Source organism: Tetrahymena thermophila (assembly GCF_000189635.1).
Source record: "Tetrahymena thermophila SB210 genomic scaffold scf_8254777, whole genome shotgun sequence".
In the NCBI taxonomy this organism is placed as follows: domain Eukaryota; phylum Ciliophora; class Oligohymenophorea; order Hymenostomatida; family Tetrahymenidae; genus Tetrahymena; species Tetrahymena thermophila.
Window position 1 is genome coordinate 161,566 of NW_002476535.1, and position 19,259 is coordinate 180,824.

Genomic DNA, 19,259 nt, shown 5'->3' on the forward strand with positions numbered 1-19,259 from the left:
AAGTAACTAATTATTCTTTAAGATACATATCATCAAACTAATTTTATTTAGTATTATTTCATTTATATCAGTTCTCAAATTGTAATATTCTCAATATAAATTTACATTTTTTTATTAGACTAATTTTGCTAGCTAGCTAATCTATGATTTGAAATACTAGAAGTAATAATTTCTAGTTATCATAAAAACTTTTTTAATAGTTTTTTTTAGTACTATTGAGAAATTTAAGTATTTCTATTCTAATTTAAAAAATAAAATATTGAGTTAATAATAGAAAATTCAAAGTTTATTTTGAAAATAAAAATATTGGTTTATCTTAACAAAGTTAAAGTATTGAGTAAATTGGTTTTTGAAAACAAAATTTGATATCTTTTAATTAATTATGTAATCCCCTATAGTCTAGCAGGTTAGGATAGAAGGTTTTCACCCTTCAGACCCGGGTTCAAGTCCCGGTGGGGGAATTATTTTTTTGTTAAATTTATTTTTTTAATTTATTCAACCAAAAGAAAATTAACAAATAATTAACACAAAATAGAATTAACATGCTTTTAAAAATATTTTATCTTAGTTTTATCGATGCAGATTTATATATATTTTTTAAACAATAAAAGAAATTATGTAGAAGAAAAAGAAAATGTAATCTTGCTTTATATTTTTTTAAATCTTCATAAAGGCTAAATTTATTTAATTACTTTTAAAAACTAGAAATATCTGATAATAAGAAAGTTGAATTTAATAAAATTTTACAATAATTGGAATTAAGCTTTTGTAAAATAAGTTTAGTTGATCTAATATTTTTGAAGCTGCAAAAGTTATCATTGTATTTAATATCTGATAAGATAAATTTTTACAAAGCATGTAGAATAAATATTTTTTAGAGCGAATAAACATATCAGTTAATTTATTTATTTACTCTATAACCTTAACAAATTCAATTTGCTAATAAAAAAATTTATGGCAAATTATCATAATTCAAAAGGAATTATTTCAAGGAATAGATTAAATTCTTTAATTTAATAAAGGGGAATTTGTAAAATTACAAATTTTATGCTTGAAATAGAAAATTTAAAAAGAAACAACTTGAGATGTAATGAATAAAAAATTACAGCCAAAAAAAAAAATTAAATATATTTTTTGATAAAGTAATAATAACTGCAAAAGTTAAAGTTTGTTTTTGACAAATAAGAAGTTTTATTTTAATGGTTTAATGAGAAAATTTATTTAATATAAATTATAACTAAAAGTGAATAAAAATGTATGACTGATTGATATGTTGCAAAGTAATTAAATTTAAGATTTTTATACTAAATACATTCGATTGAGTAACTTCTATTTTAGCCTTCTATTTTTACCTGCAAATACTTAAAAGCTTAAATGCTGGTATTTATTTATTAAACATATTTATCTTGATTTATAGATTTTAGTGAGTAATTAAATAGAGTAATGCGCAAAAAAATTATGTATTTTTTGATTTAGGGCTATTCATTAATTTTTGCTCTCTAATGATTATTAAGATTTTTGGTTATTTTTTTATTATTTATCATTTGCACATAGGTTTTTTTTCTTTTTATGTAAGGTTTTTTTAATAAAAGCAAATACAAATCACAAACCTATGCTAGAAATTTGGTTAGCATTCATAATAATTGAACACCAATGCCATAGCTTTTCGTTTTATCCTAGTTAAGCAAAATTATTATAAAGTTTTACTAAAGACTTGTTGAGTAAGAAAGGCTCTAAAAAGTAGCAATAAGCAATAAGGAAGGAGGAAATCATGTAACCATAAGAATAGTGGATAACTTTCTTTTTAATTGTGCCGTTATTGCAGTAATGGTTATAAATGCCATCAATGCACCTAGAGAAAAAGAACATTTTCCAAACATACCAGCTTTTTTTTTCAATCATTTATAAGGATAAAAAACCTGCTATAAACCCGCTGATAAATGCGTTGTATCCATCTTCCTTTTTACGTAAATAGCGGAGTATACAAATAGCTCCCCTCATAGTCCCTGTCATTGTAGCTAGGAATAAGGGTAGCTAAATATTTTATGTTGTAAGAAATAGTGCTTTAAAAGTTTGTAGACTCTTTTTCTTTGAAAGCAAAAAGAATAGAATATTTGTGATGGTCTTTACTCCTAGTCCAATTCCTAATGATTTTATAAAGCCGCCTACTGCGTTAATAATGCAATTTCCATCATGCTTGCATAGTTTATGGCACTTAATGGGTTAGTCTTCTTCTTTCACCTTCTAGCATTCAGGTATTTCCTATAAAAATTATTGTTATTCACAATTATTTGTGTTCATTTTTTTAAAAGATCTTTAAATAAATCTGACTGACTTTTAATTGTTAAAATTTTAGTTTTTATCAATTTAATTTACTTTAATCAATATTTAATTGATTGATTAGTTTATTTTTATCAATCAATTCTATTGATTACTTGCTAAGATTTATGAAAATGTTTTTGCTTTCTAATTTATTTTGAATATTTTAATTCTATTAAATTACATCTAATATGCTTGTTCGTTATTAAAGTATCATGGATTTTAAACAAAGCAGAGCATTCATTAATATTCGACTATTTATTTTTTACATACTTTCATCAAAAAGGAGTTTATTTGGTTTTTAATATGTATTTGAAATGCTATATTTCTTGGAATCAAATACGTAACAATCATTATCGATTGCGTAAATAAATTAAAAATATGTAATATAAATTTTGAATTTTACCATTAGTTGCATTCATAATTACAAATTTACTACATAACTAAATTTCTTAATTTATTTATTTATTTTGAGTGTTTAATTAAAAAATCTTTAATTACACTTTTTTGATAAGCAGTATCCAAAAAATATAAAAAATATCAAAATTTTTTTTTATCTATTTTACTACAGAAATTTAGAAAAATTTATTATAAGTACTTTAATATACTGTCAGTTCTCATAATTTAATGATTTTTTTACTTTAAGACCTAATATTAATATTTTCTGAAGTAAGGAGCTTCATTAGAAATGGGCTTAATTTTTAGGAGGGCTATAAAAAAGTAATTATGGTAATCTAATTAATGGTGTATTTAGAAGTTTAAAAGATAATTTTTATTTTTACAACTTTTAAAACTTATTTTAATTTAAACAATTAGATTGAAATACTTTAAATTGATATTAAGTTATTTATTAAGTCATAATAAATTTTTTTATTTTATATAAAAAAAAATGAAATTTTTTGGTTTTTATTTAATTTGTAGAAAAGAATTAATTATTTTATAGAATACATACATACATTTTATAAATTGAGTAGAAATTAAATATAAAAAATTCAAAAATTATTGAAATTCATTTGTTTTGTTGGAGAAAATCTTTGGTTTTGTGTTTAGAAAAATCTAGTTTGCTATGTTTATGATTTAAGTTTCTCGTTACTTGTTGGATTATGTTTCCATCTTGGATTTAAAGAACTTAAATAGTTATTTATTATTTCTATTTCCCTTATAGATTACTAATTAGATGAGCTTTATTATTACTGCCTTGAGCTGTTAAGACCTTAATTATATGTCATATGGTTAGATAGTTAACCATTTTAATTAACGTCAAAACTTTCGTCTTAAGTATTAATGCTCAAGTTATTTTACAAATGCTGAGGAGTCTTTGTTTTTGATTTTATACTAGTCCTAAAAGTTTATTGTTATTAATATTCCCTATTTCCTAACTCAGATGAAACCCTAACTTTATTTTAAAGACTTGGAGTTTGTATTGGGCTTGGAAGCTAACCACCTGAACCGACTAAAGATCTATCTTTAGACACTACTGGTGACTCTGGTTTAGAAAAAGCTGATATCCTTCTATATTAAGTAGAGAAGTAGTCTATGTTTTATCTCCGACTTTAGTGCTTGTAACGACTAGAATTAGCATTAGTAGTCTAGGGCTATTAAAAATCATCCATACTTTGTATATTATTGATATTATATTGAAGATTATTTTTATTATTTATGGTATTGTTTGGTGAGTTAATGTTTAGGAAAAGGTTATTACTATTTGAATTGTATGTTTAATTTAGAATGCTACTATTATTTGAAATCTAATGTAGCTGCGATTACCTGCTAAATATATGTTTTCTAATCAATTATTACACATTATTATCATTTAGAAAGAGTTTTAGAAGCTCTTCTGGATCAATTTAAAGCATGGTATTTCTGAGTAAAATTTTTTCAACTACTTAATTTGTTTAATCTTACTTTTGAGGTGCTTGCTAACATACCTAACTATTTTTAAGTTCATTAACACACTTAACAAATAATTGATAGTAATAATTTTCAGCTCTTTACTCTCTTTACTATCCTATTAGCTTATTTTTATTTAAGTTTTGTTATGTTTTTTCTGCAGAAGGTGATTAAAATTAATATTGCTTCTTTAAATTTTAAATAAGTTTATCAGTTTCTAAAAAAAGATCGAGAATAGTGAAAGTGTATTTATCGAAAATAAAATTTTTTATAAACTTTTAGTAAGTTGAAGGTTCGTTATCTTAGCCATTATTTTTATTTAAATAAACTTTGATATCTTCCATAAGTGTAATATTTTTCTCTTTTTCGATCTGTTAAAGTTTAGCTAGTTCATTATCTATGTTAATACTATACTTTTTTTTGAAAAAGTCAATATATTGCTCTTGTTTGCTTGTAATCAATTCTAATTCCCTTACTCTATCTCTCAATGTATGGACTCTTTATATAAAACACTAAAATCAATTTCATAAAAAAACTTTTGTAAATTTTATACATTAAAAATTTTATTTAATCTTTAAAATTGCTTTTTTTATTTATTCTTAAAATAGTTCTAAAAAATTAAATTAAATTTATTAAATTTATTTTTTATAAAACTAGATTATCAATTAATCTTTATTTTAACTAAATCATAAATAAAAATATTTAATTTTCCTATTAAATTTGTTGCAATTATTAATAAAAATCTAATATCTTTTTTGAATTTCATGTTGAAATAAATCAATTTTTTATTAGTTGAAATGAAGTTTATTTTTTTTAACGAATAGCTTCTATTTATTCTACTATTATCTTACTCTTTTAACAAAAGTTAAATGACTTATCTAAAGTTAAAGATTCATTTTAACACTGAAGTTGTATATTTACCTAAAAAGCTAGTGTAAATAATTTATGATATTAAAAATATTTTTGATTTGGTTAAAATCTAAATTATATCTTAATTCGATTAGTAAGCTTATGCTTTATAAAAATATTTCTCCTATTTACTTGATGTTCCATTATTTGTTTTCTCTACTCACTTTAAGAAATGCGTCATAAACCTTTTGATATTCATCTTTATACTCTTTTATTATCTAAATACTTGTCTTAAGCTGATTTTATGTGGTTAATCCTTAACCATTAGTGAACGAATCTACTAATTTGGTCATCTATAATTTAACAATACATGTAATGAATTACAAATGTCATTAAAACTATTTTTTAAATATACCTTCTCAAGCTCTAACGAAAGGGAAATAATAATATCTTTAAAGTTTTCTGCTATATTAATTTCATTTTTTTTTTATAGCAGATGAATCTTTTCATCAAAGTTGCTCATAGTTTAATTAATTTTTTGCTTTAAATGATCAATTTCATTTTCATTTATTTCGATCATGTCATCAACATATTTAGTACTATAGGCACTCATTTATATAGTCTCTTTCTTTTATATTTATTTTCTTTATTTCTCTTCATCCATATACTTTTGCTATTTTGAAACTTATGTCATATTAACCAAATTGTGATCAATCATTTTATTAGTAAGAAAATAAATTAGTAAAAGCTTATCTTAAAATCTAATTAAATTTTATGGATATTATTAATTTAAAAATATCATCAATACCAAATAACTAAGAAAATTGTAAATTGAATAAATAAAAATTAGCCTTTCACTTATTCACATTTTAAAATAAGTAAATTAGTTTGTTGTATTTATATCTACCATTTTTTCATTCATATAAAATCCATTTTTATTCTTACTTTAGTTATGAAAAAACTACTTTAAAATGTTGCTTAAAATTAATAAAAAGTAAAATAATTTTTGTAGAAGAAAAAGGTTTCCAATTTAAGAAAAATGTAAATTAATATTAAATATAAAATATATCAGTTATCAAAAATCTAATTATTGAATAAATTATGATTATTTTATACTATAATAAGTAAATAAATTATCTATCTAACAGCTAAATAGCTACTCTGGTAATGTTTTAAGTAGTTTCGGAAATATTGTCATTAAATAAAATGTTTCTATTTATCTTATTATGAGAATAATTAGTTTAATTGATTAATATAAATTAATAGAAAATATAAATAGCATCATAAAGGCTTAAAATTATTTATGGATAAGAAATTATAATTTAAATTAAATATTTAAAAGCAATTTGTTGTCATATATTATTATAAATTTAATTACAGAAAAGAAAAGTAAATGTTTATTTTATTTAATAATAAAAGGAAAAAAATTTTACAATCTTATTGAGAATTATTTTTAATGATTTTTTTATTAAATATATTTTTATAAAAAATAATGAGAAAGTTTATTTATTTAACATTGTGATTTATCTAAAATCTAGCTTTTAACTAAAAGTGTTAATAAAATAAAAAAACTTATTTTAAGTTTTAAAATTACTCTTATTAGGTAGTTTATAATTAAATTAATGAATTTATTTGCTTATTATTATTATAATCACCGTTAAAATATATTTACTATTTTTATAAGATATTTATTCTTTTTGTATTGTTTATTTTCTTCATAATTATTTTGTTTATTTATTTAGTTACTTGTATATTTTAATTTTTGAATATAATACAACTTTTGAATACAAAAGAAGAAGAATAATGAATTTATATTTATTTTATAAATTATTATTCAAATATATTCTTAGAAGATAAAAATATTAATTATAAATATAATAAATAGTATTGATTCTTTCTAATTCAAGTTAGTAATTATAACGTTTTTATTTTGTAAGTAAAGTTGGAAAATTTATCAATTAATTTACAAGTTTTACTTATAAAATATAATTTAAAAACATTATTTTTTTTATTTTCTTAAAATACCCACTTTGGAGAATGAAAATTCTAAAAGAATTTTGATTTTTTTTTATAAAAAATTTAGGTGAAATAAAATTTGCTTACAAATATATGAAATACAAACCAGCCCTACAATTATTTAGTTGGTAAATTTAGTGTTGTAATCCATTAAAAATATGTAATAATTTAATAATCAAATAACAAAAATTAATAAGCTTTTTTAGTATAAAATTGATTATAACATTACATTTAACTATTTATAAATAATTTTTATATTCTTTTTTAATCATTTTAGTATATTTTATATAAAATATTGATTGGAATTAAGTTTTTATAATTCATATTATATATAGATAGATATTGATTATAATTTTTGTGTTTCAATTTATAAAAGAACAAAAATATTAAAGAAGTTTATTTTTTTCTTTTATAATTTGTAGTCTCATTAGTAGAAATATAATTATAAAAAGGATTTCAGATTAATCACTAACTAGATTTTCAAATATTTAAAACCATTTATTTTAATAATTTGAATAAAATTTAGTCACATAAAACAATATAAACGATTCGAGGTAATTATTTATTTTTAAAAAATACTTAAACAAAAAATTAATATCTTTGAGGGATAGTATAATTTAGATACTTTTAAAATAGATTAAACTTTATATTCTTTTTCTAATTTATTATTTCTAAAATAATTTCTGTAAAAAGATATCTATCAATGTTAAAAATAAAAAAATAAAAGTCTTCTATTAATAAAAAAAACTTACATTGTTTAATTATAATTAGAGTTACTAATTTTTATTAATATCAGTTAAAAATTAAAGTTAAGTTCAAAAATTAAAATCTACTTGCTTAGTTTTACATTTCAAGATAATTTTTAACTTGGATAGATTACAGTGTTTTTTATGTATAATTAATCAGACCATAATTTGTTTAGAATAAATGTAAATGAAATTCAGGCTTTATTAAGAAAGTAAAGCATTATAAACAATAACTTCACTCATTTAATTTGTAAATATCTTGCATTTTTAAAGAAATAAAAAATATTAATTTCAGTTTTTGAGTTCATTTAAAAAAATGTAATTCATAAGATTAACTAGTATTTGAATAAGCTTGTCAAATAAAGCATACTTTACTAGAAATGTATTTAAATATATCAAATTCTTTTTTATTGATGTTTTATTTTATCAAAATGGAGATAAGAGTGATATTATGAATGTAAATTTAAAAGAATAATTAGGATTAACCAATTTTATTTAACAATATTTTTACTTTGTTAATGAAAGTGGTGAAATTTATCTTAGAAGACACTATTTGATAAACTTAGGTGAAAAATTAAAATAAAAATTAATGGAAGTGATGAAGGTTCGTGAATTTGGAATTTCTGATGGACTAAATTAATTTAATCAAAAGAAGTATATATAATCCTTTACAATATATCAGGTATAATAACTTACTAAAATTGCTTATGATATAGATAATTTTATAATTTAATCACTTTTAAAAACAAATATATTATTTTAGTTAATTTTTCTTGTTTGTCTCTATTCGATTTCAATACAGCTTGCTATTTTATGGCCACTAAATCAATTTTTTTGGTTCAGTTGAATTACGCTGACAAAAAAAATTTGTATGAAAAGTTTGTAACAAAAATCTTTTATAAAACAACAAAGTATAAATAATTAAAGCATCTAGTGATAATTATAAATTAGCTTTATATGTAAATAGGCAAGAAGGGCCAAAAATAATACAAGCTTTCAATTACATTTTTTATTCAAAGTTTTTTACTGCTAAGATTTAATCAAAAATTAATTAAAAAATGTAATGAATTTTTTGCCTTTTGAAAATAATAAAGTTAAAGTGTGCCTGATAAAATATATCAATAATTAATTGCACTCTATCACTTTTTTATAGACTACAGATTTTATTTCTTTTAAATCTGTAAACAAAAAAAGGACTATGAAGAAAAATATTCTTAATAAAATAAAATCAAGTCTATAATCATATTCAATAAATTTCAAACTTTGCTAATCAATAAATCATCAAATTAATTGTAAATTTAAAGATAAAACAGAATCACTAATCTATCTCGTGTCTTTGGATAATCTATTTTCTTTTCTTTTCTTTTTTGTTTGTTTGTTTTATTTCCACATAATTCTTTTCTTAAAAGACTTTATCTATTATTGCTTCATATTACTAATATTATAAAAAAAAATTATTCGCTTTGTATTATTAAAAGTATTACCTATCTATGAAATCAACATATTTTACTTCATAATTAATTTTAGTTCTCACCTTTAACAAATGTTGATACAATTTAGAAAAAAATATTAAAAATGATATCCAAATTGAAATAAGCTTCGTACAAAATACTTATTTCTGAAATATTTTCAAACAAATATTTTATTTTGTGAGATTTTACCATTCTGTTTTTTTATATTTGCATTATTTAATTGTTTTTATTCTTTTTGACAGTATTTGTTTTACTAGAAAGTAAATAGTAGCTGCAGTAAATACTTTATAAATATTTTAATTAATATTTCAAATAGGAGTGGGTTTTTAAAAATTTTGAAATGGAATTTTCAAAAGACATAGTTAAAGTAAAATAGCATGTAAGATGTATATGTTATTAGATTGTGTAAAGCTCAGAAAATCAGAGAGTAACAGTGTTTCTATTAGATATAATATCGTGAAGTTAGTTTGATGTTTATTGGTAATTAACAGAATAAAAGGTTAACTTTTTAGGAATTTTGGGAATAAATTAATTGTATATATATATAAATAGCATTAAAGACTTTCTAATCAATGCTTAACTTGATTGTAATTTTTTTTACGTCATCATGAGAATTTAATAATTTTCAAATAAGGAATAATGTTAATTGATAAAGTGAGTAACTATTTATGAAAGTATTATAACTTTTTCAGATATTATCTTACTCACTACTTCGCATGAATTTATCTAAAATTTACCTATTATAAACTATTCATTACTCTAAATGGATAATTTTAAACAAAATTTGTCTTATAAAAGGTTTTAGTTTTAAAATAAAAATTTATTTATTTATTTCTCAATAAATAGAATTAAAAGCAATGTAAATAAATAAATATATATTATTAAATAATTTATCAGAAATACAAGTAAACGAATTTCAAAATTTTAATGTTAAATGAGATAATTGCGCATCAAAAAAAAATAAAATTAGGGTATATGTAAGCCTTATATAATTTACTTCAATTAAATATGTGCTAATTAATCCTCTAGTGAATAGGTTTATGTATTAATTTCAAACATTATTTCACTTATTCAACCTAAATATTATTTATATTTAAATTAAGTGAAGAATCTATTAAAAAAGCTTATAAATACTTTAAATAAGTTAAATTCAAGTAAATAAATATAATATTGTAAAAGAAAAAAGACAAACAACTATAATATTTTTAAAGTATTATTCACTCAACAAATCATACTTCTAGCTAACAAAACTATCTCTCAAATGCTTAGAAATCTTTTGCGTGACATTTATTCCAACAAGAAGAATAACAAAAACAATTTGGAAGCTCTTCTCGTTCCTCTAGATACTTAAAACACCCTTCAGAGTAGCTGCTCTAGCTTAAATTTTGATCTTCCTACTTTTGGAATGGTAGACTTTATTTATAATTATATTTATCTTAATAAATTTGAATGCTTAATCGAATTAACCCACAACTATCGCGCAAGTTCGATAAAATAGCACTTATATATATATTTCATTTTGAAAGTTTGTGAATTTAAACTTTAACATTTCTTCATTTAAAAAAATTAGCTTGACCTTAAAGAGTCAAGTTAAAATAAAAACTTAGCTTTATTTAAGCTTATTTCGCTAAAAGTAGCTAATTAATTCATTAATAATATTCTTTGATTATTTGAAAATGATATAAATAAAATCTTTCTCAACTTTAATAATATTTTTTTATATTGAAATATAAAGGATCTGATTATTAGCTAATTCCTTTTTTCTAATACTAATGAAAATAATCATTAATGTTTCTTTTCTGCTCTAAACATTAGTAAGTCTGTATAATTTAGCGAGTTCAGCAAAAACAACATTGTTTCAATATTCCTTCAAAATTCCTCTGCAAGCAAATCAAAAAATACATAGTTTTACCCTTCAATCCAATAATTAAGGTAATAATTTGATTATAAAATTATAAATACTATTAAGCAAGCAATATAAATCCCATCCAATTTTTAAATATGAAAATATTTATTTTATAACTAAATTTATAATTTCTTAATAGAACACTCATAAAACTATTTCCTGTAAATACTTTGAGAATTTTATCTCATATTTTCAGGCTCTCTTCATTGGAGAAACAATAATTTTATCATAGAAAAAATTACTTAGTTAACTTTCAAGGGTGGATCGTAATTTACCACTAGTACTTAATTAGTTAATATTATAATTTTAAAAATGTGCTAAATTATTAATAATAAATCTTTGGAAGCTATCTTCTAGTATTTATTGGATTTTACCACAATAAATATGAAAAAATTTTTATACAACACCATTAATAATTTATAGCACCTTAACAAAAGTAGCTTATGGTTTAATAAATGAAATTTTAAAGAAAAATAAATAATTCTAAAATTTTCTCAACTGATCAAGATAATTTGCTTTTTACATTAATTTTATTGTTAAAAATGTATACCCTTGATAGAAGCTGGATTTTAATTAAGTATTTTAGAGTAAATTTAGTTTTATGGGTGGGCAGCTGAAATAGATCATTTTAATTGGAAAAGAAAAAATATTATTTTGAAAACTCTTGTTACAGATAAACTCATCAATTTCAAAATCTTTTTGAATTACTTACATTCTTTTAATTTAAATATAATTATTGTAAAATAAATCTAAAAGGGAATCAATAGATTTAAATTCGCCTCTCTCAATGATCTAGAAATAGATACTCTCTAAAATTCAAATCCTCAAAGAAATGAGACAAAATGAAAATGTTATCAAATAATGCAGAGAATAAAAGCAAATAGGTAGTTTCGGATTAGCCAATTTATCTCATAAGCCTGTCATTTCATCACTCTTTGAGCTTATAAAAAATAAACCTTCTATCATTCTCTAATTTAAGAAGAACCCCCAAACACTAGAAAAGAATTTCCACGCCGTACATTTAAACAAGGTATTTTGTTACTTTATATTTTAAAGTAATCTAAATATAAATTTACAAAGAATTTTTATTTTTTAAATTATTACACTTTTAATTATCTCTTTGTTACCATAGATAAGTATTTGATTGATTTAATCAAGAATTTTTAAATTTATATTTTTTATTTTGTTTAATATAAAATAAACTCCCTCTAAACCCAATTTCATTTTTACTTGATTGCACCCCGATAGTCATTTAGAAACCAAAAAGGTTTTAAAAAATCCAATTCAATTACCAATTTATAAAAGATTATTAAGTGTAAAAAAATCGATTGCTACAATAACCAACATTTATTCTTGCTTATATTGTATCTAAAAATATTTCATTATTTAATTAGGAGATATTTAATATTATTGAACAAAATCCACTCGAATTCCAGACTCAAGTGACTGTGACATCTCTCCAGTCTTCTTAAATGTAAAAATATATTTTTTGAATTATTTTTTAATTCTTTTGAAATATTATTCACATTTTTAATTAATTAAAAATAGTAACATAAAGACCACAAACTACTTGAAATTGATTGATTTCTTCCTTTAATCTGAAATTGAATACTTGAATAGTGGATTATCAAATAAAAAATAATCTGAAAAATTTGATTTACACATATTATCTTCACAAAACAAGGTAAAATCTTTTTTCTAAATTACAGATGATTACTCTTTTTATCATGCTTTATAATAATAATAAATTTTACTAGCAAATAAATCTTCAAACTTGTTACATTTAATTAACATTATTTTTAATTTAGGAAATCGAGCTTGAAATGCAAATTTTCTAATACGATAGTGGCCAAGAGGATATTTATTATGTGTTTGAAGGTATGAAGTTAAAAGAAAACTGCTTCTCCTCTCTAACTTCCTTGGGATTACTTAGCAGAAAAAACAGTACAGAAATACCTAATAATATACACTCATATGAGCCATAATTAAGAAAGAAAAAAATGAACAACGACCGTAAAGCAATATAAACATAATAAAACTCATTCAAACTATAAACTCCTAATGATGAGTACAATCAAAAGACTTTCTTAATTCTTGAAAATGAACATATAATGGAAAGTTCTACAAGAAACTCTATTGATAGCTCTTCTCTTAAACAACTCTTTTGAACATATCACTCAAACTGAATTCTCCAAATCTTCTCTCCCTACCTACCGTTTAAACTTCAAATAAAATATGCACTTACTCACTACCACTTAAATATTACCAAAAACTAAAACTTAATAACTATTTCTCATCTAAAATATATAAAATAATAAAACAACTAAAATCAAAATAAATTGCAGATAAAAAAAGTGATTTAATCAAATATTTAAATCTCAATTAAGAATAAAAATATCAATAATTTTTGAAACAATTACTCTACCAAATACCAAGCCTTTTGATACTTTAACTTCTACTATCATTTTCTCCTTTATATTCTATCCTTTTAAAATCTCATTAATAACCCATGCAACAATATTACTATATTATTATTTCTCAAAACACATAATATTTTATATTAAATGTCTTGTCATCTTTTGAATTGCTTCTAAATTATCATTTAAATAATTTTTGATTATTCTTTCTTACTCAATTATCAGATTTATTTGCTTTTTTTTTTCCTTACATTTTTTTAAAGAGCAAAAGATTATTATTTATTAATTAAAAATACTCTTTTTCCTTTTGATAATTTACCAAGTTAATTAATTGCAATACAAAATTTTTACATTCTTATCCCTTTAAATCCTGACATTCAAAATTTTATATAACTTTTCATAAAAGCAAAAAGCCCCTTATTCCAAATTAGTAAATTTTTAGTCATAATTTTCTGAAAAAATCATACAAAAATTGTACTAATATTGATTACATTTTTATTGAACATAATTTATTAGGATTTACATAATTCTTAGATTGCAAATTTGAATCAATTAACTAATAGCAAAGAAAATTTACACAAAGTAAAAAATAATAAATTCAATTTTTGTTATTCAAAATTTTTAGATGAAATTAAAATTGAGAAAAAAAATCAAAAAACTCTATTTTCATTAACAAATATTTATAAATAAATAAATTAATTAAAAGACCTGATAAATATAAAAAGGCTAATTATCGATAATCTTAAATGATCTATAATCTACTTTACAGTTTAAATTGATTCTTAGAATATTTTTTAAAACTAAACATTCTTGGATTTTATATTAAACCTTTGTGTATTTATAAAAAAAGACAAATAAATCATCTTGCAAATTAATAAAAGAGGTAATATTAATTATCTAAATTTAAAATAATTCATTTAATTAAAATGTGCAAACATATAATGTTCTATTTTAATTATTTAATACACTTCTTTGTTTTAAGCAGGTTATTTTAATTTATTTTACTAATTTTTTATTTTAAATCGTTTATTTTTGATATTTATTTTAATTTTTATTTGAATAATTTTTTATTTTAAATCATTTATTTTATATTTCTTTTAGTTAGTAATGTATATATGAATTTTAAAGATCTAAGACTTAATTAAAGTACTTTTGTTAAAATATAATAACTCATTATTATATTCATTTTATAATTTCCTATTAAATACTAATAAAATATAGATATCATTTTTAAATTAATTTTATTTTACTTTTTTTATTTTTAAAATAGAATCTTGATACTAATAATAAATTATAAAATAATAAAAAAATTGATAAAGCCTATAATTAAAAGTTTAATTTTATATATAATATAAATAAATACAATTACATAGTTTAATTTTTAATAAACATAAAATAATTTTTTAAAACAGAATATCTATAATTTAATTATTTATTAAAATTTCTACTTCACTCTCGTCTATACATATTACCAATAATATATAAGAATTCTATCTAATTTATATATAAAGTATTATACATTTTATAATTATAAATGCTTGTAACCAGTAATTCAACATAGAATATTACTTTTATTTTTTTAGAAAAAGACATATTTTTGATAATTTATTTGCTGTGAAGAATTAATTTATAAAATTCAACGAATAAATTTACATGTTCAGTTGAAAATAAACAATCAATCAATCATAATCTTTCAATAAAAAATTAAGTATTTCATTTTTTTTTTTAGCTTCTTAATATTAATTGATTTTAATATTATCAATTAATTAATATTAGTATTAAGAATAATAAGATAAAAATTCATCAGTAATTAAAAAGTTAAACAAAAATAAAGCTTAAGCAACCTATAAATTTATTACTTTTGAGAAAATTTAAAGAATGTCTAATTAGTTATATCCTGTAAGATTTCATTTTTTTATAGTTAGAATTTGAGGTAGAAGGCTAAATAACTTAATTATAATTCATCATATTTGTAAAGGTACAAGAAGAAACAGATTATGAACGAAATCAATTTATGAAAGGTTTAACAGAAACTCAATATAATAGTTAAAACTATTATGAAATTAAGAAAAATAATTAAGAAATATCTCCTTAAAAAAAGGATATTAGAAGTAGATTAGGGGATATTTCATCAGCAATTTCATAATTTAGTCCAGGCAAAAGTCCAAGCAAATATATGAAATAATCTGAATAATCTTTTTCTCCAAACAGAACCTAATTAGTTAGATAATCTTTATCGCCATAAAAAAATTAAATGAATTCTTTTGATAAGAGTTAGTTAGAGTCGAGTATTTATGGTAGAAATTAATAACAGCAAATGTCAAGTCCTTTTTAGATAGTTACAAGTTAAGCAAGAAGGATTGAAGAACTTCAAATGCAAGTCGATTTACTAAAATAAAGAGAATGTATTTAGCTCTCTGCAGAAGAAAAGAATTAGCTTATCACAGATTTATATACACAAGTTGAACAAAAAAATACACTGCTATAAAGGTACAATAGATATTATTTAACTGAAACATAGTTCTATTTAGATACATAATTTTTTCATCAAATAAATTGGCAAATTTATTTTAACTTAATATTAGAGAAATAATAAAGGAAATTTGCATTATTTATTCAAAATAGAATTAAATTTATAATTTATATTTAATATATTCACTTGTGAAGTTTGCTTTTTCAAAATATTTTAAATCAAAATTATATTATTTTATTAATTTTATATTAGATAAAATGAAATTATTAGCAGCTTAGAAAGATAAACTTTAGATGCAAATGCTAGGCTAAGAATATTTGAGATTGACACTGAGCAGAATATGATTGAGATAAAATAATATAAAGATGAATTAATGCTTTAAAATGCAAGAAATTAATCATTATAACAAAGTCTAAATGAACTAAGAAAGGCTTTTGAGGAATTACAAAATGAAAAAATGTAAATGGGAGATAATTTTAGAAAACAGTATTCAGATGCTTTAGAGGAGAATCTTTCTCTTAAAAATAAAATAAATGAATTAGAATTAAAAAATAATTAAATATCAAACGAACTAAATACTGCTTTGGATTAAATAATATCTGAAAAAGCTTAGTAAGAGCTTTTAAAGAAGTAAATGTAGTAAGATAAATAGCAATAAGTAGAAAAATAACCAATAAGAAAAATATCATGTGATGATGAAAATCAAATGTATAATAACTTGTCACCTTCTTATAATAACCAAAGCTTTTTGCTTGATGACTTTCACGCAAACACAATTAATATTTCTATGACAAGTGAAAACTTAAGTGAAAAAATGAAAAAGTATTGTGCAGAACTTGATGTGTTTATTGAAAAATTCCTTGAAAACAAAAAATATAGAGTTAGAAGTAAATAAGAGATGAAGTTTTTTACAGAAATGGGAAAAATGATTTAATTTTTAAAGAATAAACATTTAAAAATATCAGATGAATTCAAAGAACAGGTTGATATCATGAATAAAAAAAGCGAAGAAACAAGAGTCAATATGATAACAACACTAGCTCATGTCAGAATCCTTAAATAATCAACTGAAATCACTATAACAGGTCATTTAAAATTGATTTTTTAATATCAAAAATATCTTTTTTGAATATTTTTAAGTGAAAATTTAATTTCTTTAAAAAAATTTTACTTTATTTTTCTTTTTTATAGTTTATTTTTATTTTAAAAATCTAAAATATGCTAATTATTTTTTATTACTACAGATTTAGAAAAAACAATTGATGATCTTAAGAATACAAAAGAGAGGAATTTAAAAAAAATAGAAGAGTAAAATAAAAAGATTTAAAACTTAGAAAATGAAATTGTGGAATTAAAGAAAAAAAATAATCAACAAACTGTTAAGATTCATGAATTAACTGAGCTTAGTAATTAAAGATAAAATAAAATTGAATCTCTTGAAAAGAATGTTAATAATCTTAATGTGTTTATTGCTGATTTGAAGGAGTAACAAAATAAGATAAATGAATCATTTAAGTAAAAAGAGTAATAAATGGAATAAAAAATTGAAGAGTAAGATAATTAAATTAACGTTTTACAAAATAAATAAGAATAACTATTAGCTGAGATAGAAGAATTTTCAAATCAACTCAAAGATTCCAAAGCAAAGGTTGATGATCTTAAGTAGGACATAAAGGACTTGCATGAACAAATGGACACTGAAAAGGAAGAATATGAATAAATAATAAAATAAAATATTTAAAGCATTGAAAATAAAAACTAATAAATTAAAAAATAGCTAGAATAAATAGAAGAATTAACAAGCCAAGTTTAAATACTTGGTGATAATGGAAATAGTATTTTGTTTTTAAATACTTTTTATTAATTTCTTATTGAAACATTTAAAAATAGACTAAGGTCAAGAGGTTATCAGACTAAATTAAGAGGTAAAAGAGTTGAAGTAATCAGAATATAACCTATAAGAGGATCTAAGAACATGCAAAAGAAAAATAATGTCACTTGAGAATAAGTTAAGCAATAATTTCGATGATAGATAGCAACTTGTAGAGTAAAATCAATAGCTATCTGAAGAAAATTAAAAATTAGCAGCAGAGTTAGAGTAAATTTATAATAAATTTTATATACTATTAATACACTATTATTAATCAAAAGTGAGATAAAGCTCTCAAAGAACGAAATAGATATCTAATATCAATAGCTTCATGAGTAAACTCAAACATCAGAACTAGAACTCTCAGTAATCAAAGATAAAATTCCTTTGGTAGAAGAAGAAATGAAGTAGTTGATTGAATTAAAAGATAAAAATTTAGTTTAGATTAATTAGCTGAAGGCAGTCGCTATATAACAGGAATCAAAGTTACTTGTTCAAGAAACTAAAATAAAGGAGTTGGAGGATGAGCTTGAATAAAAGCAAGTTCTTGTATAAATGATGAAAATAGAGTTAGAGCAAATAGATAACTTACACTAAGAGAGCATGATTCATGAAAAAATTTATTATGTTAAGAAATAAGAGGAATATGAAAAGACCATTTTCAATTTAATAGAAGAAAATAAACAGCTTAAAATTTAAAAAGAAACCCTAAACACAAGCATAAATTACCTGAACAAGCTGGACAATTTCTTTGAGAGTGAAAATTAAATTTATTAAGACTAGAAATAGTAAATTTAAAAGTAAAATAAAAAAGTAAAAGTCTTGGTCCAAGAGCTTGATAATTAAATGAAAGAAAAGCAAATTCTGGAGAAAAGAATTTCAGAATTAGAAACCTACATAAACTTGATAATTGAAAATTCAGTAGAGTATAACATAAACAATGATAAACAAATTTAAGAACTAAAATAAGTATTATTTAATTCTTAAAATGAAAATAAAAATGGCATCTAATAGTAATTTTACTTAGGAAGAAATGAAATTCAAACGTACAATATAAATTTATAATCACCTGAAAATAAAACAAATGAAGATTTAAGTATGCAGGTAAACAACCCAATTACTTTCGAATCAAATGAAATTAATTGATCAAACTCTAAATAAATAATTCAAACTACAGAGTAATTTTATATTAATAATATATAATTTAAGATTCTCAAAAATCTATGTTGTAAACTATTATCATTTTTCTTTCTTATTTTGATTAATCTAATTTGGAAGAATTCTTTATAATAAAGTATCTT

General features: G+C 20.9%; 4 protein-coding genes across 4 annotated transcripts; 2 read left to right on the forward strand and 2 right to left on the reverse strand. All coding sequences in view use genetic code 6, as the record gives it.

Annotated features, from left to right (window-relative positions):
• Positions 1-1,602: 1,602 nt before the first annotated feature.
• TTHERM_00373730 (transmembrane protein) lies at positions 1,603-2,301 on the reverse strand (the record flags this gene model as incomplete). The annotated part of the gene is made up of 1 exon (XM_001009602.1): positions 1,603-2,301. The coding sequence occupies one exon, from the start codon at positions 2,299-2,301 to the stop codon at positions 1,603-1,605; it is 699 nt and encodes a 232-aa protein (XP_001009602.1).
• Positions 2,302-3,311: 1,010 nt separating this feature from the next.
• TTHERM_00373720 (hypothetical protein) lies at positions 3,312-4,553 on the reverse strand (the record flags this gene model as incomplete). Its single annotated transcript, XM_001009601.2, has 1 exon — positions 3,312-4,553. The coding sequence occupies one exon, from the start codon at positions 4,551-4,553 to the stop codon at positions 3,312-3,314; it is 1,242 nt and encodes a 413-aa protein (XP_001009601.2).
• Positions 4,554-10,408: 5,855 nt separating this feature from the next.
• TTHERM_00373710 (hypothetical protein) lies at positions 10,409-13,803 on the forward strand. Its single transcript, XM_001009600.2, has 6 exons — positions 10,409-10,700; positions 11,028-11,224; positions 11,955-12,228; positions 12,593-12,672; positions 12,747-12,882; positions 13,007-13,803. Exons 1-6 carry the CDS (start codon positions 10,554-10,556, stop codon positions 13,364-13,366), a joined length of 1,194 nt encoding a protein of 397 aa, XP_001009600.2. The 5' UTR covers positions 10,409-10,553; the 3' UTR covers positions 13,367-13,803.
• Positions 13,804-15,493: 1,690 nt separating this feature from the next.
• TTHERM_00373700 (hypothetical protein) lies at positions 15,494-19,104 on the forward strand (the record flags this gene model as incomplete). Its single annotated transcript, XM_001009599.2, has 6 exons — positions 15,494-15,514; positions 15,594-16,105; positions 16,341-17,173; positions 17,333-17,923; positions 17,979-18,186; positions 18,240-19,104. The coding sequence occupies 6 exons, from the start codon at positions 15,494-15,496 to the stop codon at positions 19,102-19,104; spliced, it is 3,030 nt and encodes a 1,009-aa protein (XP_001009599.2).
• Between the last annotated feature and the right edge of the window lie 155 nt (positions 19,105-19,259).